The following is a 24,908-nucleotide window of genomic DNA, read 5'->3' as shown; positions in this document are numbered from 1 at the left end:
TTAGCCGATGTTGTCTGGCAAGCAATGTACAGGGCCGTCTGTCTGTTTCGCGACGGAAGTCAATCTGGAATAAATTCGTGGTGGGGTGTGGCTGCGGAGTACACCCTAAGCTTCCTATTGGCTGGCTGGATTGACAATACTCGGAATTGGAATTCTTCTACCAATTGGGACAATCAAACCATCTAGAGAAGCAATTTTGAACTGGTCTTCCAGGAAAGTTCTCTGAACCCGTGAAACAATAGCAGTACACAGGTTGAAGAACTTGGGTTGGGATCAGACCGTCTCTGTCTTACGATACCAGCCAGCTGTACTGGCAATTGTAACAGAGTAGAATACGTACTACTGCGTACTATGCAACGTTTCGACGAAATCGAGAAGATGGAAGCAATCGAGTTATTTCCATGGCCATGATGGATCACGGCCTGGACGAAAAAACGCTGCGTGACTTTCATGTTTCTTACTCCGTAGTAAAGTTACTTTCTGAGAAAGTTACTCTGTAGAAGTTAGAACAGCCAGCCAAAGTCACAATTTCCACAATTGACCCACCGGCGTGACGCAAGTGAGCGATCAGTAACCTGATGTCGATGAGAAGATCTTACTACTAGATTGCTCCATCTGCTCAGACACATGTTTGGCCGAGTCGTGGGTCTGTCCGGAGCTGCCGTTTCGGAAATTTTTTCTCCTGCAGAAACCTGGAAATTTGCCAGTGTCCAATTGATGTCGTGCCGTTGAAAAATAAAGTGATTTTTTTTTCTTCCTCGGCTGCGGTTGACTGAACAGGAGTGATTATACGAAGCCAACCGGGAGGGCGTGAGATGAGATTAGAGCAAAAAGGGCTTGGGCTTCCGAGAGGGCTGAGGTTGATAAATTACGATAGTAATGTTGGCCGAGCGGGTCTCAGCCCAGCGCATCATCATCGACATGTCGAGTCATCAAGATTCGACAATAATACGTACTGCTAATGTGGCCAGGCCACATCCACCACCTAAGGTCGGTCTGAGACGAACCTTTCCAGTCAGCACAGAGTAGCTAACTAAGGTGCCACTCCGTACTTACTCTCAATACTTACCTACCTAGTCCGGAGCGTACTGTCAGTCTTCACTGCTCACATCGTATTCACCCGTCCAGCGGACTCGGGACTAGCGTGATTGGTATATCTCAATCAGGAACCCACTCCTGGCTGCCCCTGCAAATGCGGCTACGTTGGCAGTAAGGAGACCTGCTGAATCCCGCAACGAGCAATCCTATGTAATCAGCAATCAATAATCTCAGCAGGAACACCGCCGGCACGATTGGCTCTCTTGTCGGTCGATGTCGCTCGCTGCACGGGGATGCCAATAGCCGCTGTTGGCTGGCTCCATTTCCGATCTACCAGTTAGCAGTTGCTGTTTTTATTGAACCATAAATAGACGACGCCCTTGCAAGGTAATCTCGGGTACATTTCTTAGAATGAGTGCAGTAAATACATAGCACTGTAATTCACAGCTTGCGTAACAGAAGAAAGAAGATTGATTGATCGATGGTGGAAGGCCGCGCCTGCCTCAACAGCGTTAGCCTGTGTAGCTAGAGTCAGCCAGGCCCGCTCCTGCCCTCGTTCCAACTTCCCTGCCTTCCTTCCTTTCCTGTTGTTGTGTTGTTTTGTCCGTCTGAGTTAGCGCGAAATTTCCCCAGCCTTGTTGCTTCTCTCTCATCCACCTCCATTCATTCTTCCTCACCACTGCCTCTCTATCTCTGTCTCTCTCTCTCCCTCTCCCTCCCTCCCTCCTGCTGTTGCGTCCTCGCTCACCCTGCAACTCTCGTCTCTCTCTTCCCGGCTCTGGCCCCGTTTCMCCTGCCACGGCATTCCCATCTCCTTCCTTGTTGGCCTGCCCCGCCCCGATTCGTTCGTTCTACGCACGCATCGTCTTCGAGTAACCCAGGAATACGCGAGCTACACACCCACCCCGTCGCTCTTTTGGAATTGATCACAATGTGGAAAGGATTGGATGCGTGGGAGCGTTCAATGCTTATTTGAGTCGGCAATCTCGACTCGCTTCGTGTCAGAATGGAGCACGTCTCTACAGTAAGTGACCATATATCTCCATCGCTCCTGCACTCTGGTGCATTGACCCTAGGCTACCCGAACGTGGATATCCCAAGCCTATAACGTCATGCTCCAGACTGTATAGCATGAACTATTCTGTCATCATTCCGCTCCCATAAGTTCGGTATGAATTCGTGGATTCCATGGGCTAATATCACCCTAGCTGTGTGCCGTAAGTACTGTTGGTATTGCCGCAACTGGGTTCGCTTTAGCACGTCGAGAGCAACCTACCGGGCTCCAGTCAGTACCCAGCTCTAGGGACTCGGCACTTCCACGCAATTCATCATCCGACATCGTCAACCATAAACTATCTCACCATCAGGGCGCAAGCGAACGGTCGTCACAGCAGCGATCGGGGTTTCAACCGGTTGCTACGCAGTCTGGACAAAGCTTGGTGCTATCACAAAGGAGGAGGGAACGGCGCCGACGACAGACAGTGACGAATCCTCTTACCAAGGCAGTAGATGAGAGCTCTACGCAAGACAGCGGTGCAGCGAGCAGCCGGCCGTCGTCTTCGTGGCTCAGACGGATATCCATAATATCTTCTACCACAACCAGTTCGCTATCCAGCCCCACAACGGCCACCTCATCTGTGAATATATCCCCGACGCGGGCACACACCCGACGTGATTCAACTGTCAAGGCACCGAATAAACTTGTCAAACGTTCGAATTCGCAACACTCTATAAAGCAGGCCGGAAGTGGTACAGGGCGATCCAGATCAAATACACTCGGTTTGCGTCGCCCCGCTACGAGCCATCAGCGCTCTGGTGATATTGCTCGCAAGTCAAGTCTCGGCCAGGAATCAGACTTGTCCATTCCACCTGCCTTTCTAGAGAGCTCGCTGGCTAGGGAAAACGATCTTGTGGATTTGGACAGTCAATCCTGGAGGCCTTTTTTTGCCTCTACTTTTGGAAGAAGACGGCAAAGCTCGACAAGCAATGCTATAGTAACCATCAAACCGAATCGGATTTCTCACCCGCGATATCACATCAATTATCCAACTCTAATGCTTTCAACCTCGGTGAAAAAATTATCTCATGCTAGCGATATGGCAGCAAAGCAAAATACCTCTCAATCACCATCGACAGACGCCGTTCCTTTTATTGACCCTTTCTCACGACACACTGATGCCTCTAATCCCAAACTCACGAAACACACGACCCAGGAAAAACGCAGAACGGTCCGATCTTCGTCTATTTCAGATCTGTCTGTGGCTAGCCGCAAACCCCGAGTTAGCCCAATGAAAGGCGATGTTAAAGCCCCTCTATCTGCAGCTCGTTTCCATGGAAAAGACAGGATTGTGTCAAATCCGTTACCACGAGATTCAGGCAAAATCGGAAGCCCCCGGCTGCGACGCAAGCGAAACTTCACCGAATCCGATACATTGAATCGACCTCAGACTGCCCCCAGTGCAAACTACTTCCATAATAAAGATCCACATATCGATGAACAATTTCCCCCCGACCTTGCACTTTCAGTCGACTTGCTCAAGTCAACAGACAGCTCGCTAGCTTATAGGAAGGGCAGCTATGATAACAAATCCTTTCCGATCAACTATCCTCCGTCTGGAACATCACCACCGATTATTCGGTATTCCCGAAACAAACGTCTTTCTGGGGCTACGTCCGATTGGGCATCGACTGTTATAGGCTCAGACGACACCCGTGTCTTCACCTCAGCAGACGAAGATGATCAGAGTGATTCGGTATTCGACTCCTTTCGCACGAGGATATCATCTAGCAGTCAGACAGGTCGTCGTGGTCCGAACATCGAGACAATATTTCACGATGCTTCAGCTGATTTGAATAAAGGAGGCTCTGTTGCGGTTGAAGAACTTGATTTTGAGAATTTGCGACTGTCGCAGTCCACCCCGAGATCGTCCTTGAGTGACCTAGATTCCAATATCACTCCTGTGGCGCTATCCATTGCGAAGAATACTGATGCAACTCCAACACCGCCTGCGAAGAATTCACTCAAAACTCCGCTCCATTCATCCCCTCTGAAGTTATCCCTGGCTCCTCAGACTGAAGAACTAGTTTTCAGCTCTGATGAAGATGCAGTGCTGGAGGATGGTGACGATGAGTTCGACACATCATTTGGAGAGAATCTCAATTTCTTCCACCCCTATAGCGATCCTGATGCGAATTCCCCTTCGTTAACACGGAAAAGCTCCGCGATCGGTATTAAGGCAAGCGTCTTTGACTGGTCAGAACAGACATGGACCGAACGCGACCCTCAAGCCCACGAGGTTCGCCCAAGTACCGTACATGGAAAGCAAGGCCCCAATGCCAGAAGCACCCGTAGGCCGAATCGGAAAGCGCCAAGCGCCATACATCTACGAAGCCAGAGTGTTCCAGTCTCTCGAGAGGGTCCAGTGCCAACTGAGAGTCGACAGCCCTCCGCCAAATTCGGTACATGGGGCTTGGGTCAGAAGGGAGTGAGTGAAGACTGGGACGGCGACTTTGACTTTGGCGACGAAGATGATGGTGATGATTTGGGACTTGGGGACGGCACTGATTCGGTGATGCGGATACAGACTATGAAGGTACCACAGGCTATCATGGAAAGCCAAGCCAGCGTTCATGGACAATACGGACAAGTTCAAGAATTGACCCTCTTAGTCGAAGAACTGAAGCGTTTGCGGATACAAGGGAACACGCTACAAGTCATTGACGGATCCGCCAACGATCTTTGGAAGGAAGCAGATGGTATTGTTAACCTGGCAACATTTGAAGATGAAGACGCCAATTGGCAGATCCCCAATTCCCCGTCTTCTTGTGGGAGCTTCGATGATTTCGAGAATTCGCCGTCTCCGCAACAGAAGCCATGGAGGAATAATGATAGTGACACGAAACGACCACCTCTTACACTATGGAGCGATATGGATCACAATTCAAAGAGCTCTAGTAAGAAAGAGCCTACAGCTAAAGCCAAGTCTGTGCTGGAGACCATCTATCAGCAACGGGAATCTTCAGAAGCTCCATCGGTCGAAATTGCGACTCAGCCACCACAGAAGCTACCTTTTGATACACAATCTCTCAAGGAACTAGTCGCACGCGCCGGTGTTGTGACTCGGGCATTAAAAGATGTTATACGGCGAGCTGAGGGTGTCACAGCTGGAGATGAGTCTATTCCATCGTCAGATCCTCCGTTCAGTCAAATATTCGCTCAAAGATCATAATACAGACAACTGAGCATGACGACTATACGAATTCTTCCTGCAGAAGCTTATGCTATATGCTTCTTTAATTCTTTTCTTTCACACTTTCTTCTCATACCCATTCAACGGAGTTACGACATTGGTCTGTTTAAATCCTTTCAATTCTCTGTATATTTCTTGTTGGAAAACATGCGCCCAGTCATCTGAGACGAGGTTGGAGTCCACACTGGCGTTCGGTGGCTTTTTGTGTATTTTCCGTTCTCGATTCCTTATATTGGTATCCTCTCTATTATTTCTTCTGTTCTTCTATTCTTCTATTGTGGAGAGCAGGTCTGTCTATAATGGCTTGGTCATGGCTCTCCATCGAATTACGAATGATGTTATGACTCAAAAGTCGGGACTGAGATATTCCCATTGTCAACTTATTCTTACCTTTCCTCTTTGATGAGCATTACTTTTATACGAAACTCCCCTGCACAACTGTCAGAGTACGGGCACGACGAGAGACAAAAGTGATATTTATATTCTTTTTCTGTGGCTTTTGATTCTGTCTATACTTCGATTCATCAATATATGATGATGGACCTGCATTCTTCATGTTAGAATAGCGTCTGACTCGTTTTGATCACGTTGTTTCCTTCACAGTCTAATTCTACTTCTTTTGTTGATACAATGTGTTTATGGAATTATGAATGATACAGGATAATATTTTTTTTGCGGATCTTGTAGTAAAGCTTGTATAGTACCAGCACCATCGGTTGAGTTTACCACCTTCTTGGGTGGAATATACAGTGAAGCCCGACTATCTATACGCGAATAATTGACATCTGGACGGCCCTTTCCGTTGCTCCAGTCGATTCTCGATTTTGCATCTAGATACAATCCAGACACTTCCAAATTTGACTCATTACAGCCGAAGTCTACCTTCATGTAAAGGGTTGGCAATGAAGCCAGAATCATACCGAGATATATAACAGATATCGTAGGATATTGGTGTTTTCGGTAACATGTTTGGGACATCGATCAAGTGGTCGTTATCCATCTCAGAGTGGGTATAAGCTTGGAAATACCACTCGTTCTAAATCTTCGCGTATATACATGTAGGAAACGGAGGTAGATCCATGGACATATTATGGGTGCTCCAAGGTCAGCAGGTACTCCTAAGATTGACCAGTGACCACCCAAATGTACATACAATCGTCTCTGAACGTTACATGTTGCTTCTGTATATGTATGTGGCTGGGTAATAGACTTGATTATGTATGACCCGACATTTACACGTATCATGCAGGTAATCAGGCAAGTAAGTATGTATGTATGTACGTGTTTGATTGACTGCAACCACCGAGACCCATCCCTTCCGAAAAAACCGAAGGTATCAAAGGTCCTACTGCTCATCCTCCTCAGCGGGTCTCTCCGGCGCAAAGGTAGGGGCGAATTTACTCTTTTCGCGGATCTTGTGACCTCTCAAGTAGAAGAAGATGGGGATCGGGACGAGGAGTGCTGATATGCAGCCGAGGAGTGTTCCGGCCCAATTGATGCCCATGCCGTTGAACTGTTAGGACGAGTCTTGTCAGTTAAGATGACTTGGGAGGTAGGAAAGCTACGTGTACGAACCATGTATGTTGCGAATAGTGGAAAGACGGCACCAGCCAGGGATCGAAGGAATGTGTTTGCGGCAATGGCGGAGGCGGCGCTGTAAACAATGTTAGCCTTATCTCCAATAGAAAATGTATGAGAAGACGCACAAAAGAAGATAGGCATCGACAAGGTAGTTGAGACACTGTAGGAAAATCGATAGAAGACCAAAGCCTGTTAAGAGCCCTGACAGTGTAGGCACAATCCAATGAATATCAGCTCTGTAACCCGACCAGCCGAACCAGAAAAGACCTGCAGAAAAGGAGACGCCGCCGATAATGGCCGGTGGCAATCTCCATTCTGGGACAGGGATGTTGTTGTTGGCCTCTAGCTTCTTGTTGTATGATGGTTGCATGGCGATGATAAATATACCAGCAAGCAGCTCGCCAACGGCCATTCCGAAATATGGTAGACCGCCGATACCCTTGTTGAAACCGTGGATTTGCTGAAAGACAATTGGGTAGGCAGTCATGAAGAGATAAAGCAGACCATAGATGAAAGCCATGTAGATACTCAACAGCAATACGATGGGCTCTGAAATTAGGATTTTGATGGGACGACTGAAATTCTTCGACACCAGCTCACGGAAATCAACTTCGATTTCCTCCTGTTTTGCGTGGATACCCCAATTCCTTGTGCGGCGACGAAGTTCTGCAGCCTTTTCGATGAGGACAATAGGTGGATAAGTCTCATCGAGGAAGAAAACATCTAGAATGAGCGCTGCAGAAGCCATGATGGCTACCAGGTACTGAGTCCAACGCCATCCGAGATAGCTATCGACGATGAATCCGCCAATAAAAGGTGCAAGAAGAGGTCCCATGAAAACGGTGAGCGAAAACACGGTAATGGCCACACCACGGAAACGGTTGTCAAACATGTCGGAAAACACGGCGGCAACTACTGCAATAGGGCAAGCACCAAAGAATCCAGCAAAAAATCGACAGATCAGAACGGTCTGCAGGTCCTTGGCTGTTGCTACGGCGAATTGAAACAGTGTTAGGCCAGTCATACCGATAATGATGGGCAATTTTCGACCGCGAAGTTCTGAAAGAGGGGCCCAGCATATAGGTCCGGTGGCAAACCCGAGAACATATAATGACAAACCGAGAAGAGTAACTTCGGTGGAGACGTGGTAGATAGATGCAAGGCTCGTTGTAGCATCAGCGAAGATACTGCTTCCAAATGTGGAAACCAAACTTGTGTATGCCAACATGACGCTGGTTAATACCCTGGATGGAACTAATTAGCAAAGATATGAGCAATAGAAACAGAAGCAAAATGGAATACTTTTTCTTGGTTGGCCAGTTTTGCGGATGCAAAGGGTCATCAGGGCCATCGAATTCCACTACATAAGCTTCCTTTGCAGGTAAAGCCGGCGGATAGGACTTTCCACCACCAAATGGCGGGAGAGGCTTCTTTGACACGCGCGACCTTAGAGTTGCACCGACTGTACCGCTATGTTGACTGCGTTGTGTAGCAATGCGACTGAGGGCAGTTGGGTGTCTTTCTAACGTATACGAGGTCTGTATTCTTGACATAATCGGCTCAACGGGGACTTCCGAGGACGAGCTGCTCGAGATAGACCCCAAGGAAGACGAGGTACGCGATGGGCTGAGAGCAGGCTCATCGCGAGCCTCCACTGCCTGGCCAGGATGGCTGGCATCGATCTCGGCTTTCTCTAGATCGCGAGAAACCTCATCCATGTTTCTGCTGGATTGTGTTTGTACAGTGCAATTGAACCCACCAACTCCGAAACTACTTGGGCGCAAACGGTCAAAGAAAAATGTAGCACCTAACAAATCACGATGCGACTGGTAAAATTGAGCATCGAACTAAGCTGAGGTCGCATTCTCTCCCGTGAGTCCGTATCGTTGGTTTATGCTTTGCGGGGCTAAAGGCTGGTCTTGGCGCCAATCATTCCAGCCCTGGTGATGTAATCGGCATCTTGGTGCCGACAGCATCTTCAGCAGTTCACTCACTTCAGCAGTTACTATCAGTATATCTCTGAGTCGAGGCTGGAATGCACAATGTAGTATATTGAACAGAAATGATGCATGTATATTGTCAGCCAATCAGTCTTGCTTTTGACTGGCGCCATGTCAATCATCTGACCGCAGGCGTCTGATGTGCAATTCCTTGTTTCTAAAACACGCCATGATTCGACGCTGAAGATGACTCGCAGACACAAACCCCCATTCGCTGATGCGATGGGTTTTCATCGAGCAACTCGACATCCTTACTCTCTTCATTGTACTGCACATATTCAGGACTCGTTTGCCATGGGCCCTGTTAGCACCATATCACAGCCGAATAATCGAGGGATTCGTGTGCGATGGCGGTCTGACTGAGCATATTGGACGGTCTGGAACACCGCGGTATTAAGCATCCGTCTGTGTCACTAATAATAATAATGATAACAGGGTCATGTATATTGAGGTCTAGGTTTCACAGACTCATAGGTTATATACAACAGTATCAGGTAAATAAGCTGTTCGGGGGAGTGTGTATTTGGTACGCATTTGTGTAATCCGAATACAATACAGAGCAACAGAGGAAGGAGCAGTGGGGTCACAATAGGGTACAGTGATTGGCTATCGCAGATTGTGTTCCTGGCACTAAGCCTGTTAGGGGCTCCTGAAACAAGCCTCCTTATCATCTCTCCGTGCATCTGCCATTTGCCTGCGTCTTTTCCTTCGTACATAGTATTGTATTGGATGCTCTACGGAGGACACTGCTAGAACCGCTACACAGCTGGACCTATGAACCATGTCCTCAAGGAACGCCGACAGTATGGACAACGTGCCCGAAGAACAACAGGAACTCGTTGTCCTCCTTTGGCCTGTTCAAGGATCCATGGCCCAGACCGTATCTTTGACACTCCACCCTGTAAAGTGGACATTTCATTGCAGCAGCAACTTGCGGTCGTCTTGCGCGTCCACTACCAAACGGGATTACTATGGTAATAATTCAATACAGCAAAATGACAGAGCTGAGTGTATGCGCTTGGAAGAACGGCGCCTCCACTAGTGGTCCTGCCTAACCAGGTAAGTACTAACCCGTCCTGCCGCATCCGCATCAACTCATTTGCCTGCCCACCCCCCATTTATGATCCTCCCTTCTTTCTTTTCACCAACGGCTTCTCTTCTTTTTGTCTTTTCTGTGCGTTGTGTGCTCTTTCGCTCGATTCCTCTCTTTGTTTTTGTCCTACAGGGGAAACTGTTCTCCAAGTCGCTCTTTAACCACACTCCTTTTCCATCCCCCACGCTCTTTCGAAATCGCTTCTTTCAGGGGAACTCAACCGCCCCGTCTCCTGATTCGCCGCTTGTCCAGTCACTCTCTTCAAAATTTGTACTCGCACGAGCTCGTTCTATAACTTGCTCCGAGTCACCATCAATTCTATATATACTCGGGTTTATGTTGCTACAATCAGATCACTGTTTTACGATCACCGGTCCCGTATCGATCCCAGGTCGAATGTCCTCTATATAACTGGCTACAATTACATCAGAATCAACCCTGCTGGGTCTTCAGGGCTCATAGCAGTGGAAGATGCCACACCGACATGGCATGCACCACCATGTGCATCGTCACATCCCGGAGAATCCAGCCCAACTCGAAGTGGTGCCTTTAGAGCCCGCTCCTACCGTATCCGAAGATCCCTCTATTGTTCGCCGGGCCTCCTCGTCCACTTCGACCTGTTCAGGCTCATCATGTGAAACATCGAGTAGTTCCAATCTCGTCAACACTCTACCTGTGGTCCTCGGAGTAGTGTGAGTGCTTTAAGTCGGAATTAGTAACTTGGGTCAACGCTAATCTATTTCAGAATTCCCGTTGTCCTCGCTATAGCCGTTCTATTATTTCTACACAGACGCCATGTCCGGAAACTTCGCCAAGAGGATGCAAACGACAAACACAAGTCCTTGGACTTCGGTATGGAGGTCGTACGGGCCGGTGGTGAAAATCCCAAACCGGAAATGGGAGAAAAGCCTCACAAACATGGCATGTCCTTGGACATTATCGGCAGCCCTTACCTTCTTCCACCAGGATTACATGGCTCTAAGGAATCTCTCCGGTCCCTCTCGAAAGTAATCAGTCCGGATGATGACAAGTACCGCCTTGCTGCTCAAAGCGACACCGCTTCGCTAAGATCATACCGATCTCATCCTAGAACGGGACACGATGATGCGTCCAGTTTTGGAGGATCTACCAGACACGGACCCTTGCCTGACGATATGAACCAGGGCCTCTTGCAGAATGCCTCCAGGATGTCACGATCACCTCCAATTGATGCAACATCACCTTTAAGTGTTAATGAAACCATTCACGAAGAGCAATTCGACCACTCAAGAGCCATGGGCAACCAAGACCCAAATCACCGAGCTGAAAGCCCACCAATGGCCGATTCACTTAATAATCATAACACCCCAGAGCCTTCCGGCCGGGGTGATGATTTGTTCTTCGGTTCTTTCCCTCAGCGAAACCCAAATCGACTGACTTTGAATCCTTCCAAAGGTCTCCAAGCCCCGAATGAAGCGTCTCATGAGCCTCATCCAAGTCTGGGCGGCTTTGACTTCGGTACAGGTAATTTTGACTCTGTGAATGACCACCACGATGCTCCTGTCATGCAAGAAACCTCTGCAGAGTCCCACCACGTTGGACTTCCTAGATTATCTCTTCCAATGAGTGAGACTAGCGACTACGGAGATGAGCCAAAAGCGCACGTGCCGCCCTCATTGAATATGCCAGAAGCCGAAGACTACCATCAAGAGTCGGAGGATTTCTCTCATCCACCCAACAACCGTATGACACAGTCATTCACGAAATTCGATGAAGGGTTTGACCCCCACAGGCTGACTGTTGGTATTCGCCCTCTTCCACCGGAAGATCCAACCGATAACGCCGAACAGCGAGCCAATAGAATTCGTTCTTTCTACAAGGAGTATTTTGATGATTCAAAAGGAGGCGGCCATGAAGAGTACTATGAGGATTTCGGCCCGGAGTTCTACGAGGATCCTGGAGTGTTCGATCCATACCAGAGTGATTATTTCACCGGTCCGCCCAAACCATTCGCTCAACCTATGGGACGTCGCGCAATGACACCACCTCCGCGCTTCCAAGGACCACCTCGCAATATCATGCACCCTGCTGCTGGTTCAAGAGGTGCCGGTCCGCGTGCATTCTCCTCGGCTTCGGGTCGAATGCCCCCTAAAGGACCCGCGAAACCAGCTCCTCCGCCTGAGCCGTTGCACGTCTTGCCATCGCCTCACTTGATTAAAGACGACATGTCAATCTTGCCCATCGACTATGCTCCTCCGACCTTGAAGGAACGTGTAGAAGGCAGACCAGAGAGCCCTCGTGGAGGACTACGTCCTTACACTTCGATGAGCCGTGCTCATACTCCCTTGGTCTCGTCCTTCGACGACCTTGCAGCTATCCCGAGTCCGTAAGTGCTACTTTACATCTTATTTGTTCTTTTCATGATTCTGAACTAACATGTCTTGCCTAGTCACGCTTTGCGAAAGTCTGGAATATACACTTCTCTGGACTTTGCTCCTCCTGCCCGATTCAAGAATGATACGGGAAGCGATGCCGGTAGCATTCGTAGCAACCGTACCGGTATCTCGAGGGTCCACGATCACAATATCCGTACAGGAGCGTACCGCGTCAGTCGTTTGCCGACGGACGTTGTGGGCACCAAAGATGATCTCTTTGCAAGCCTGCGACCCACCATGGATTTGGGCCGCTAGAAAGAACTACATGCATGTTTCCTTTCGCTGCGTTCATCGTACGATTAAATCATTTTCAGCATTGTTCCTTAACGATGGTTCCTTCTTATCTCTAACGGTCGCCTCATGATTCGTCTTCACCAGCATTGTTTTGCTCATCGACCTGACCTTATTATAGAATTTTGACATGGAGTTTTGGGCTGTTTTGAAATCTTGAATCTTGAATTTGGCTCAAGGTGCTGGTCCTTGGACATGTGCTGTACTATTACATCTATTTTTCTTTCTTCCCTGTGGATCTCTTCTTGGTTCACCTTGACTTACTAAGCCAATCATTGGCATTTTTCACTCTTCCCTTCCTCGATGATGGTATCTATTCTTTCCACCTTGCAACTTTTCTTCAATTTCTCTTTCATGGTGTGCCATGCACCTGTAATGTACATAATAGGCCGTGTGCGCTATACAGCCGTCTTGCAATCAATTGATGACGCCGTAGCAGATTCTCCGAGTATCTCCTATTTCCAAGAGTGCATTTTCGATGGTCGAGCCAGGTGATCGTAAGCATGGTGTGGCTGTGCAGGTGTGGCTGCTAGTCCCGCAAACATCTAATCTCAGCGACCCACTCTCATACAGTTTCAGGGCATCCACCGATCGTCAGTGCAGATTCATTCCCATGCGTTGCATTGCCAACCTTGCCTACTCTAATTTGCCATGCAGTGCATCTCGATATCATCAAATCTTATGATGTATGTCTCTCATTAATTATGAATCATGGTGTCTTGAATTAGTTGGATAGTCGATGATCCCAAGTCGGCCATTGGCGGGKGTGACCGTCGTGACCCAACCCGGAAAGGTACGGTGTCATTTATGACACGAGTATGCTCTGTCTCATTTCGTCGACAAATGAGTCTATGCACCGCAGAAATTGGCTAGTGTGACTGTGGCGTCGCATACATTAATACATTCGTATCTCTACTCGTAAGGACTTACTATCCCTCATCCCTATCGATTGTAGGGACTGGTCTCAGGAACTGGTTAATGCCCTGATCCGGCTATGTCTGGTACCGACAAGCACAACCGACGTTTTCTGCGTTTCAGTAACATCACCCGTATATCATACGTCAAGACCGTTAGTAAATTACTCTCAATACAAGACAATCTCCACTGCATCCTTTAATTGGCAACAGTCGTCCCAAAGCGGCTATGGACTGCTCCATTCTCAGCCGAGCAAGACCAGCTATTGGTTGTAGCCAATACGAGTCTGGCCTAGTCTGCCAAGTCTAGAAGGCGGTTGTGACAGTTGCACCAATCAGCAGGCTCCCTTAGTCTTGTTGCGTAATTACGCTGTTTTTGCCTCCCCCATAGCCCCATGTACGGCTGTGTAGCGATACCAATGAGCGTGCACTATTGAAAAGTGAAAAAGACGAAGACTGGGACAGCCCCGTTGCGCTGAGACTGCTCTGGAGTCTCTTCTTTCGTGACGGGCTGGGCAATGGATTGACTCTGGTTTATAATTTCTTCATTCAAGGTGTCTATCCAAGAGGGGGGATTGAGTTGACTTGTCTTGGATATTATCATAACCATCTTCAACATATGTCTAATCATTAACTTCTTTTATCGTTACTTTTCCTTTTCTCCTGCCGAGATACGAGTCTCAGGCCCCCCTAATCACGACTCCGTACCGATCCGTCGCGAGCAGTCTGTTCTGTCTCAGGTGCCCGATCGCAGAGGAACCAACGTTAAAGATCAAAAACACCAGAACTTACCACTCAGGAGGGAATCAGCTTCGTGATATCGCCGTTCTGGAAATACTTCGGCAGAACCTCGACTTGTGTGAATATTGCCTATTCGACTTGCGCCCCGAAGTTCATCCGGTTGCGTCCCGTGGTCATTCTGAGACTGTTGTGAAAGAACAAAAGTCCAGGCATTGTCGATCGCTTGCTTCTTTTTTCTTTTAGTTTACATCGTCATCACAGCACTCATATTTGTGCTTAGAGTCAAAATTGCACCCTCTCTATATGTCCAACTAGTCATCCATCCCAACATCAACCGCGTGTCGACGATAACCATTTTGTGGAGTCGTTAAGGAAAGTCAATCGCTCGCTTGCGATAGAAACATCCGAAGGATTTTTTACAAGATGTCAGCTCCTTCGACGTCCGTCGTGCCAACGGCCAGCTCGACTACATCGACTGCCCCCTCCAGCACTTCATCCACCTCATCTGCCTCCTCAACCTCGACATCCAGTTCTTCCAGCACAACCAGCTCCTCGACATCGTCATCCAGCACAAGCTCCTCGACATCGACAAGCTCGACATCAAGCTCCACCAGCTCTTCGAGTTCTACTTCTACAACAAGTTCGTCAACCTCAACGACAGCTTCTCAGACAGCACCAGGGCAAACGACAATCTTTGTGACATCTACATCTACGGCTTCTCCAACCTCAGGGACCGAATCATCAACAGGCACTTCTACTATCAGCTCATCGACCAGTACAGCCTCTGCTACACACACTGGTGCCGCATCCTCTGGATCCAGTGGACTCTCCGCGGGAGGTACCATCGCGGTCGCCGTTGTGGTTCCCGTGGCATCCGTCGCTCTAATCATCTGCGTTCTACTCTGGTGGTGGCGACGACGTAAGGCCAACAAGCTCGCCGAGGAGGAGAGGCGAAAGGAAGTCGAGGAGTATGGTTTCAATCCCAACAACGACCCCGGTCTTGGCGGAAGTGTTGTCGGAGGTGCCATGTCATCTACTACGTACAACGACCAATACCAATCGCAGGATGGCAATTCAGGATACCGCGGCTGGGGCACGACATCTCACCCTCGCAAGCCTTCGACGAACCTTTCCTCTATTCCACTCTCGGAAACCAGCGCAATGCAATATAATGATGGCCCCATGAGACCCGATTCCGGCGAATTAGGCGCAATGGGAGCTGGTGGTGTAGCGGGGGCTGCCGCAGGAGCTCAGACTGGTGACATCCGTCGCGGCGCATCGAATGCTTCGTCCGCTTATTCCGCCGGCGTTCACTCTGAAGGATCGGATGATGCGCACATAGGCGGCCCTGGACCTAACCAGTACTACGACGAAGGCAACCCCTACTACCATGACATTCACAACCAGCAAGCCGGAGGATATGGCGATCCTGCTTACGGCTTGGGCCAGCCCGTGATTCGGGATGTGCAAGCTCGCCGCAACACTCGCATCGAAAACCCGGGTGTCTACCCACAACAGGGCAATGCTGGTATCGCCCAGAATTTTTAAGCTTGAATGCAAGCTACATATTCGCTTCTCATGCTTATTCTAATCATTCTCCGTCTGGATCTCGATTCAGCATGCATATGTCTTCCATCCTGTAATATCCATATTTCACATTCGCTCTATTTCATGTAACGTCTTTTTTTTCCCTAGCAACGGCTGCATGTACCTTCCCGTTTTTTTTTTCCTCCTGTATCTGTGAACATATCCGCTTGGCTTCTTGATCATAGCTTGTCTGTCGACAACCACTATTCTCATATTATTTCTCTCTCGTTGATACTCTTTCTCTCATCGACTTGTGGTTGATGGCGTCTTGCAGTGTCCCACAAAAGCGAACCTTTTCTGTTTCAGGTTCTCCTGTATAGTCGCAGAGGCAGCTTGTTCCGAAGTGTTGCCGGAACTGCAATTTCTTGAGCTCCTATCGTTTTGTCTTCTTTTCGATTCCCCCAATGTATGCTCCATCGGAGGAGAACAGTCAGGTGTCTAATACACGAAAAGAATCATTTCGTCAGTAAATAAACCAGGGTCACTGCGTAAGTACATGCTCCGTCGCAGTGTCATCGATGAGCCTCGGCGCTCTAGGCTGTATAGCGTTAGCTCTGTACTATGTAGAAGTTACTAACTAATCTATCTGTATGGAGTCGCATATAGAACGTGCTCCCCTTCGAGCCTCCAATTGGGCGGTCCAGCTCTGCAAGCTTGCTCTCCGCAGGCGCTCCAGCCAACCACACGATTTTCCTTAACAAAGTTCGGCAGAATAATAGTAGAGCTTACATAGTACACTTACTCCAACGTACTTACTACAGTACAGTTTGACATCGCAGTACTCCGTCTTACGTATTGTTTTGTCTTCCGGCCTGCGTCCAGCCCCGCACTGCAGCTAGCAGAAACGAGTTGTTCCTGAGGCATCATTCCAACCGCTCCTGCCCGCCGAACAGAGGGGGCAACCAGAGCAAAAAGGAACGAGCTGTCTGCTGCACTCGTGGCTTCTCGTTCTGTCTTCTCATTCACTGTCGACTGCCTCTGTCAGACTGTCACATTCCCCAACCGAGTATGCCGCCACCTCTTTCTTCCTTTCTACTTACTTCCTCGTGAACTACTTCCATGTCGCTCCTCTGACTAACCCGATGCAGGACGATCATTCTATCTCACCCCTCGCTTCGAATCAGCTTCCTGCTATCAGCTGTTACTGCTGCACTGCACTCACTGCGCTGTTACGAACAACTCATGCATTAGGCTTTGGGCTGTACCACTCGTTGCACTAATAGTCCATACCCATTCGCTGCTTGTGTCCATCTGTGAGTGCCTCGACCGCCTTCCATTTCCTGCTGTTCTCTCTACCTGAAGAAGGCTCAATGCATGAGCACCTTACGCCATGCACCTCGGGTTTCTTCCGCTCTGATGTGGTCCTTTCTCCTTCTATCAACGGGACGGCAACTAATCACACCCAAGACAGAAAAAGGGAAGCTTCTCTTGACCTTTCACGATCTACATCGTCATCGTGTTCGTCCGACCATCGTCTCGTCCCTCCGGCGATCAACTGTCTACTCCCGGTGTAAGGCTACGTTATTGAGTCGCAATGTTTATATAGCAAGAGATCTTTATTTCTTCGCCACATCACGCTCTCATTGCTTGGGTACGATCATCTACCGGACAGACATGAATGCCTTTGCTCACATTGATGAACACAGGTCAACGACTTCCTGCAGTGCCATTTGAGAGCACACTTGATCCCACTTACCAGTGTGAATACAGCTACTCTACCATTGCCCCGCTACTACTCCCCCGTGTAACATTTCAAGATGTACGTATTCTTTGATGTCGGCTCCGGCATCGGAAGACTATGCGAATCTCACTTTTGCGACGATTTTCCAATCGCGCCTCTTGTTCTTCTCGCGGCCACATTCCGGCATCCTAGCTTGCCTTGCTCTCAATAGCTGACGTTCAGTAAAGGAAGTTCGGAAAACAGATTCAGCGCAGGCAACTCGATCTTCCCGAATATGCGGCTAGCTTTGTCAACTACAAAGCTTTGAAGAAGGTGAGACCTCGTCAAGAAGTTGTCATGCGACTATCACTAACTCCGGGGCTGCCGCATAGCTTATCAAACACCTGAGTGCTACCCCGACGATTGCAGCGCAGGGTGCCCCTGCTCCCCCGGCCGATCTTGATCCTCAGTCAGCCTTGCGCGCCAATAAAGAAGTGTTCTTCTTCCGTTTGGTGCGTATTACTTCCGTGCGAGACCGTTCAGGGCTATATTCATTTTTATGGGACATGTAGGAGCGCGAAATTGAAAAGGTCAACGCATTCTACGTGCAAAAAGAGTCAGAGGTACGGAAAACTTTCCCCGTGCTTGTCAAAAGAAAGCCGGGCTAAGATTTGTTTAGTTTTCTACGCGATTAAAGACGCTTTTGGACAAGAAACGTGTCGTGCAGTCTCGTGCTCATGCAGACAAAAAAGCACCGACGTATTTCGTCTCCCTGTTCGAGGGCTTTTTGCAGTTCGATAGTGATTTGAATAAGCTGCAGGTGGGTTGAGGACTCGATATGCCGGTGGTCCAATCTAACGCAGTGAAATAGCAATTTGTGGAAATTAATGAAACTGCCGTTTCGAAAATCCTCAAAAAGGTATGTCTTGTATCAAATACTATTAGCATAACACAGCTAATTCTTTGTAGTGGGATAAAACATCAAAGGTGCGGATTATTGCGAAAAACTGTCGTTCAGACAAATAACTGACCGGTGAAAAGTCTCGCATGAAAGAGCTGTATCTGCAACGCGCCGTCGAAGTCCAACCATGCTTCAACCGAGAGGTTCTCCGCGATCTATCAGACAGAGCGACCACGGTGCGATTGGATTTAGAAGCCTGGGCAGAGGGAGAAAATATCCGCTTTGACGTTGCTCGAACAACTGAGCGGACAGAAACAGCGTTGAAAGATGAAGACGAACAAACAGACCTCCAGGTCCTCCACATGGCGGCTGCAGGAAACATTATCGCACTGCAAGAGTGGATCACGAAGCTTAGAACTACCCCAGATTCTCGTGACCGAATGACTCGTTTGTTCTTAGCCGCCGTTACCGACTTCTCCGACGAAATTCTAGGAGCCATTTTGGAAAGCGGTCTCGTGGATCTGCACGCAGAAGATGACATTAACGGGCGGAATTGTCTTCACGAGGCAGCTATCTCAGGCCAGACTTTTGTTTTCGAGGCCGGCCTCAAGAACGAAGTTGATATTTCTACGCCCGATGTCTACGGCAGGATTCCACTACACTATGCCTGTATACATGGACGCGTGGATATGGTTCGAAAACTTCTTGCTTCCGCCCCGGATTCGGTGAACAGTCTCGACCACGATAACTTCACCCCTCTTATTCACAGTATCGTGCGGAATCGGTTAGAATGTGCGAAATTGGTGCTAAACAACAATGCGAGAATTAATCCTACTTCCGACACGGATCACATCCCTTTGAACCTTGCCTGTCAGCATGGAACTGTTGCCATCGCCGAAATATTGCTACAGAAGGGAGCTACTCTGCTTCCAGATGCCGAAGGCCTTTACCCTCAGCACCTTGTCGCACGCTCTGGACGAGCTCCAGAGATGTTGGCGTTGCTCAAGAAGCACGGCGCGGACTTGGACCAGACCGACAAGCTCTATCAATGGACTCCGTTATTCCACGCAGCTAGTGAAGGTTGTGTGGATTGTCTACACACTCTCCTTGAGCTTGGTGTGGATACCTCTGTCCTTGACGAAAAGGGTTTGTCCGCTATGTATTACGCTGCTTGGGAAGGACATCTTGAATGCATGGCTCAACTCTGGTCAAAGCGAGATCCATCCCTACCTCATCGTCCTCTTGTAAGCCATCAAGTCGTACCCCAGATCGGTGGCTCGACAACTGGGTATGATGGTTTCCGCACCGACACTGGTCCATCGGCATTTAGCTCTGAAGGTCCCGATGGAATTCCTGATCTTGAACTTCCTCCTCCCATAATCCCGCTACGACGCTACGGCCATAACTTCTTGGACACTAAAGCTTTTGTCCAGATCTATTTTGACATTTCTAAACGTGGGCCGATTGTTTTCGATCAGAGTGGACGCTACCCGGCTTCTCGTCTTACCATGTCTTCCAAACTTTCGGATGTGATACCTCGCACTATCATGCTACCAGTTCAAGAGGACTCCCGGATCGTTACATTCCAGGTTGACACCCTAGAAAACTTTGTCATTGAGTTTGAGATATTCCCTACCTTTGGTTCCAAGGTGATAGCAAAGACAGTGGCTCTTCCATCACTCTTCTCCGCAGAAAATTCGAGTGCAGGAAGCTGCTCCCTGCCATTGTTCGACCCAAGATTGCGCTCAATTGGTCAGATTCGCTTCGACTTCCAAGTGATCAAACCTTACTACGGTGACCCGCTGGAAATCACACATTTTGCTACCTACTGGAAAGCAACCAATGCAATTGATGCTGACCACAATGGTCTGATTACAGGCTCAAGTCTATCTGGAGACTATGTGCAACTCTTTGTACAGCTTACCAAGGATAGAGTACCCATACTGTACCCAATGTTCTCTATCAACCACTTTGGCATTGACATACCCATCTGCACGATCACCTACGAGCAATTTACAACAATTGCTCGGGAACGTGGTATTGATACTCAAGCAGTACTCGAGAGTTTGCACTCGAAGACTGCAAACGATATGGCTTCCATTCACAAACAGCTCGCCCATTCCTTCTTGTCTTTACAGGATGTTCTCCTGCATCTTCCTACCGGTATCCATGTCAATCTCACCGTTCTCTACCCATCGCCCGCCGAAGAAAAGGAGCTCAGTCTCGGCTCTTTGGCAGATATCAACACTTTTGGGGACTGTATTCTCCACGTTGTTTTCGACCACGCCAGAGCATCGCGAGAAAAGAGCCCAGACTTTATGCGGTCGGTTGTCTTCACTTCGTATAACACCAACATCTGCACAGCATTGAACTGGAAACAACCCAATTGTAAGTCTTTCTCTTAGCTCAGGATACTTATATGGCTAATTATTCTTTAGACCCGGTACTCCTGTGCAACGACCTGGGACAGATTGGAGACTTTACTCGAGAAGCCAGCACATCTACAGCAATCAAGTCTGATGGCCACACTTCCATGTCCATCAAGGAGGCTGCACGTATAGCCCAGTCGAATAACTTCATGGGTGTGATTTGTCGGTCTAGTCTATTGGTAAGTCAATATACACCCTTTTTATAAGAGGAAATGACTAATGTCTGTATAGAATGTCATGCCAGCCCTCATTGAGACAATCAAAGAACAGGGTCTTGTGCTGATTGCCGACACCTCCGATGAATCAGCAACCTCGTCATTGACTACAACTACCACAAGAGCTGCCACAGATTGGGCATATAGAGCGCCAGAGGGCGTCAACGGCGTAATGAAAGCAACCGGAGTACTTCGGTTCAACGAAAGTATTGATATGTGATAACGACTTTCTGTAATACGGCTGAAGATGTTGAGCGAGGAGAAAAAAGTGTAGTATTTCCTCTGCAAATCAAATGATACCTGATGCCTTTGTTTTTTCTCGATAGATGACGGGAGGGTGGCACAATTGCTAGCTTTTGCTTGTTTCGTTTCTTGCTACATACTAATCAGATCATATGTCGTGAATCAAGTTGTCATAGAGCAATGAGTTCATCATGTTATTCGGCGTTTTTTCTTGTGCCGCGATCTCTGTCGGAAATTTGGAGGTTGTGTAAATTTCTATAGAATTTGCAATGAGTAAAGTCTCTGTAAGACTGAGGAATTTTTCATATAGAATACATGTAAGTTGAGTTTGTAGCTTAATAGGCGATGTAATACACGAGAGGACCTCCTCCTTCTAATCCAATATCTATATCAGGTGTTTCGTTCAATATCTGTGTTAGTGATCATATGAGCCTCTGAAAGGGTAAAGCAGGGGGAAGTAGTACAAAGCAGGCTAGATCGAGACAGGGTTCAATGCAGGTTGGGAGATTGGTCGATGAATGAGTGAGCGAGCTAAATCTATTTAGCAGCCTTGGGAGTCTTTTTGCCGATATTCCAGCCCCAGCTTCGCAACGTTTTGACGACTTTGGGCGTCACGGCGGCTGTGAGCGGGACGCGGAAGAAGATTAAGCTCTTGTGGACTGCGTATGCTATTGCGAGTTGTGTCCATATGCCTAAAACAATTAGTATGAATGGACTAATATTTAATCGATGATATGAGAGGGAAACATACTAGCTCCTTCATCGCTAAGTTTCTCCCTAGCTTCAGCAGCATCAGCATCAGCAGTCTCTCCCTCTAACGTCGCCCTCTCAATCGGCACAACAGAATAAAAAAGCTTCTTCGCCTCTTCGACAACTACATGCTCGTAGTGCCCAATTCGCTCGACGCCAAATAATCGCACAGCCGCGAAACAGAAAGGGAAATCCAGCGCAGAGAGCGCGAGGTAGACGCCTAGTGCTGMCCAGCCGTATTCGCGGGAGAGGGTTTTCATGCGCTGGGAGAAGGATTGGGATTGTTGTTTTGTCTGTTGTTGTTGGGATTGGTGGTGCGCGGTTTCATTTGTGCTGGTGGATGACGAGAAGCGTTTTTGTTTCGGTTGTTTGGAAGGATGATTGAACGGTTTCCGGGTATGTAATGAAGGTCTGGATTGGGCGACTCGTCTCGAAGATTGAGAGAATTGCTGTGATATTATTGTGCGCTGTTGCTGCTGGAGAAGCGGTTGTCGCACCAGGGATCTTGTTGTTATGGACTGTGCCTGTTGTCGCAACAGTCGGGATATGGTTAGAGCGACTGGCGGCATGTTGCGGGTCGAGGGTGTGATTAAGAATTAATATAGTAAGGATAACAAGTCGAAATAATGATACAGATATTTGAGAAAAGGAAAATGTGGTCAAATCGTTAGAAGAGGCGTTCAGTCATGGTGAACCGCTGTCATATACGGGTGATGATGATGGAATGAATGTCTTCCAGGATCTTCTGAGGAATTAAAAATTATCTCCGGCCACCGAAACGCCGGCAAGCCGGTAACTTACACGGCTCTTACAAAAGTTACAGTACACCACTAATAGCTGGACTAACCCTTTTCTGATCTAACTTTGACTTGCTTGGATTATTTGTCCAGCATCACCTCCGTCGCAGTCAACGCAATCAATCGACCATTGGGAAAACGCTACATATTCACATCATCTGATTGATTTGTAACATACAAAGGAGGATGCCGCCCAGGCTTCCATCCGAGGCATTCTGCCTCAACCGGTCCAGCTGGACTGCGCAATTTCTCCTCGATACAACTACCAAACGCTTCTTCGGCATCAGATCCCTCACTCCCCCCAAAAGCACCAATTATAATGCCGGTCCAGATCTTCCTCTCCTCAAATCCACACCGCAAGCTGCCCTCGAGCGCCGACTAAAAGCAAATACGATGCCGCTACGGACGGGGCTGTTGGCGATCAAGAAGGGTATGACCGGTTTATACGACCCTGAGACCGGCAAACGTACCCCGTGCACTGTCCTACAGCTCGATCGATGCCAGGTGGTTTCCCACAAGACATTGGATAAACATGGATACTTTGCGGTGCAAGTCGGTGCCGGTTTCAAAAAGCCGCAACGATTGACGAAGGCCTTGCTGGGACACTTTTCGGTAAATGAAGTCGCGCCCAAGAGATATGTACACGAGTTTCGAGTCAAGGACGAAACTGGGCTGCCGGAAATCGGCCGCACGTTGTCGGCAGATTGGTTTCAGGTGGGACAGTATGTTGATGCGCGCTCGAATACGAAGGGTAAGGGATTTGCGGGTGTCATGAAAAGGCATGGTTTCCATGGTCAGGATAGGAGTCACGGTGTTAGTTTGACCCATCGTTCGATGGGTTCGGCTGGTCCTAGTCAGGGTGGTGGTTCTCGTGTCTATCCTGGAAAGAAGATGGCGGGAAATATGGGCAATTTGCAGAATACACTACAGAATTTGAAGGTTTTGGAGATTGACGCCGCAAATGGTATTATCGTTGTCAATGGTATGTGCTCTCATCATGACGTTTTACAGTGTAAGAATACCCTTTGCTAATTACATTGCAGGCTCTGTCAGCGGACCCAAAGGCTGTCTCGTCCAGCTCCAAGATGCGCTCAAGAAACCATGGCCAAAGGTCGAGTCCACACCTCTACCGCAAACCATGGATAAATGATCCAGGGGATATCAATTTTAATTTCATGTCTATAAAATGTACTATTATACAATGTATTTTGAGGTGGGCGTCGGGCTATCAAGAACTCATTTTTGGAGCATGCTCTCAGTTCATCACCCTTATTGATACAATTTTTAAGGAATCCGCAAGTATGGCGCTGTATGCTGTGTGACTCTCTTCGCTCGAATTTAATCGGACAAATTGAATGGGTCTTGATCCGTTTCCAGTAGTTGGATGATTTTTCCGTCCTCGGTCTCAAGACTCCATGCCTCTGTGCGAAACTATTTTAAGGCCAGCTATTAGCAGCTTTCACGATTTCGAGCATTGAGTTTTCTAGATAGAGGTCAAAGAAACTTACATAACTCGTCCGATCAGGTCTAATGCTCTTGAATCGCATCTTGCCCTTCGACTTTGTTCCCTTGACCCAGTAGGATATCTCGATCCGGCCATGCAACTGATCCATCGTCCCACTGATCCAAGGAATCTTATGAGCAAAGTAAATCTCATCTCCCAGAATCTCACGAGCCTGCTTCGAAGTCCTCAGGGCGTACAGCGTACTGCTCACAACGCTAGATGACGACTTTTGATAGTTGAAGATACCGAACATGGCGGCCCCCACGAGGACGGCGAATATAGGTAGTGTGCGAGCCCATCGGAATTGTGATTCTAGCGCTGGTAGTTCTCTGTCGGCGCGGCGGTCGAGGAGGGGGCCTGAGTTGGCCGATGGTGCTGGTATCAATGAGCGTCGTTGGTTTCGGAATGGGCTAACATTCTTCAATGGCGTGGTGCGGCGGGTGGAGGCGCGCAATGCGCTTGGGAAAAGAACTCTTGCGGAATTCATTTGATATGTAATT

At 48.4% G+C, this 24,908-nt stretch overlaps 7 protein-coding genes across 7 annotated transcripts; 4 read left to right on the top strand and 3 right to left on the bottom strand.

Annotated features, from left to right (window-relative positions):
* Positions 1 to 2,044: 2,044 nt before the first annotated feature.
* On the top strand, positions 2,045 to 5,267 carry BHQ10_000024 (uncharacterized protein; the record flags this gene model as incomplete). The annotated part of the gene is made up of 2 exons (XM_040874541.1): positions 2,045 to 2,062; positions 2,247 to 5,267. The coding sequence occupies 2 exons, from the start codon at positions 2,045 to 2,047 to the stop codon at positions 5,265 to 5,267; spliced, it is 3,039 nt and encodes a 1,012-aa protein (XP_040728529.1).
* Positions 5,268 to 6,633: 1,366 nt separating this feature from the next.
* On the bottom strand, positions 6,634 to 8,587 carry BHQ10_000023 (uncharacterized protein; the record flags this gene model as incomplete). The annotated part of the gene is made up of 5 exons (XM_040874430.1): positions 6,634 to 6,801; positions 6,864 to 6,942; positions 6,995 to 7,928; positions 7,989 to 8,113; positions 8,172 to 8,587. 5 exons carry the CDS (start codon positions 8,585 to 8,587, stop codon positions 6,634 to 6,636), a joined length of 1,722 nt encoding a protein of 573 aa, XP_040728528.1.
* Positions 8,588 to 10,433: 1,846 nt separating this feature from the next.
* BHQ10_000022 (uncharacterized protein) lies at positions 10,434 to 15,870 on the top strand (the record flags this gene model as incomplete). Its single annotated transcript, XM_040874319.1, has 5 exons — positions 10,434 to 10,654; positions 10,708 to 12,327; positions 12,391 to 12,547; positions 14,721 to 15,097; positions 15,144 to 15,870. 5 exons carry the CDS (start codon positions 10,434 to 10,436, stop codon positions 15,868 to 15,870), a joined length of 3,102 nt encoding a protein of 1,033 aa, XP_040728527.1.
* Positions 15,871 to 17,682: 1,812 nt separating this feature from the next.
* On the top strand, positions 17,683 to 21,334 carry BHQ10_000021 (uncharacterized protein; the record flags this gene model as incomplete). The annotated part of the gene is made up of 10 exons (XM_040874208.1): positions 17,683 to 17,750; positions 17,818 to 17,902; positions 17,962 to 18,081; positions 18,142 to 18,192; positions 18,249 to 18,389; positions 18,441 to 18,488; positions 18,539 to 18,556; positions 18,611 to 20,858; positions 20,909 to 21,078; positions 21,131 to 21,334. 10 exons carry the CDS (start codon positions 17,683 to 17,685, stop codon positions 21,332 to 21,334), a joined length of 3,153 nt encoding a protein of 1,050 aa, XP_040728526.1.
* Positions 21,335 to 21,894: 560 nt separating this feature from the next.
* On the bottom strand, positions 21,895 to 22,676 carry BHQ10_000020 (uncharacterized protein; the record flags this gene model as incomplete). The annotated part of the gene is made up of 2 exons (XM_040874097.1): positions 21,895 to 22,049; positions 22,109 to 22,676. 2 exons carry the CDS (start codon positions 22,674 to 22,676, stop codon positions 21,895 to 21,897), a joined length of 723 nt encoding a protein of 240 aa, XP_040728525.1.
* A 414-nt stretch (positions 22,677 to 23,090) lies between these two features.
* On the top strand, positions 23,091 to 24,054 carry BHQ10_000019 (uncharacterized protein; the record flags this gene model as incomplete). Its single annotated transcript, XM_040873986.1, has 2 exons — positions 23,091 to 23,886; positions 23,948 to 24,054. The coding sequence occupies 2 exons, from the start codon at positions 23,091 to 23,093 to the stop codon at positions 24,052 to 24,054; spliced, it is 903 nt and encodes a 300-aa protein (XP_040728524.1).
* Positions 24,055 to 24,242: 188 nt separating this feature from the next.
* On the bottom strand, positions 24,243 to 24,895 carry BHQ10_000018 (uncharacterized protein; the record flags this gene model as incomplete). The annotated part of the gene is made up of 2 exons (XM_040873875.1): positions 24,243 to 24,335; positions 24,413 to 24,895. The coding sequence occupies 2 exons, from the start codon at positions 24,893 to 24,895 to the stop codon at positions 24,243 to 24,245; spliced, it is 576 nt and encodes a 191-aa protein (XP_040728523.1).
* Positions 24,896 to 24,908: the final 13 nt, after the last annotated feature.

This window comes from Talaromyces amestolkiae (assembly GCF_001896365.1).
Source record: "Talaromyces amestolkiae strain CIB chromosome Unknown scaffold1.1, whole genome shotgun sequence".
Classification (NCBI taxonomy): Eukaryota; Fungi; Ascomycota; class Eurotiomycetes; order Eurotiales; family Trichocomaceae; genus Talaromyces; species Talaromyces amestolkiae.
The sequence above is the reverse complement of the archived record's forward strand: the minus strand, read 5'-3'. Positions and strand labels throughout refer to the sequence as shown.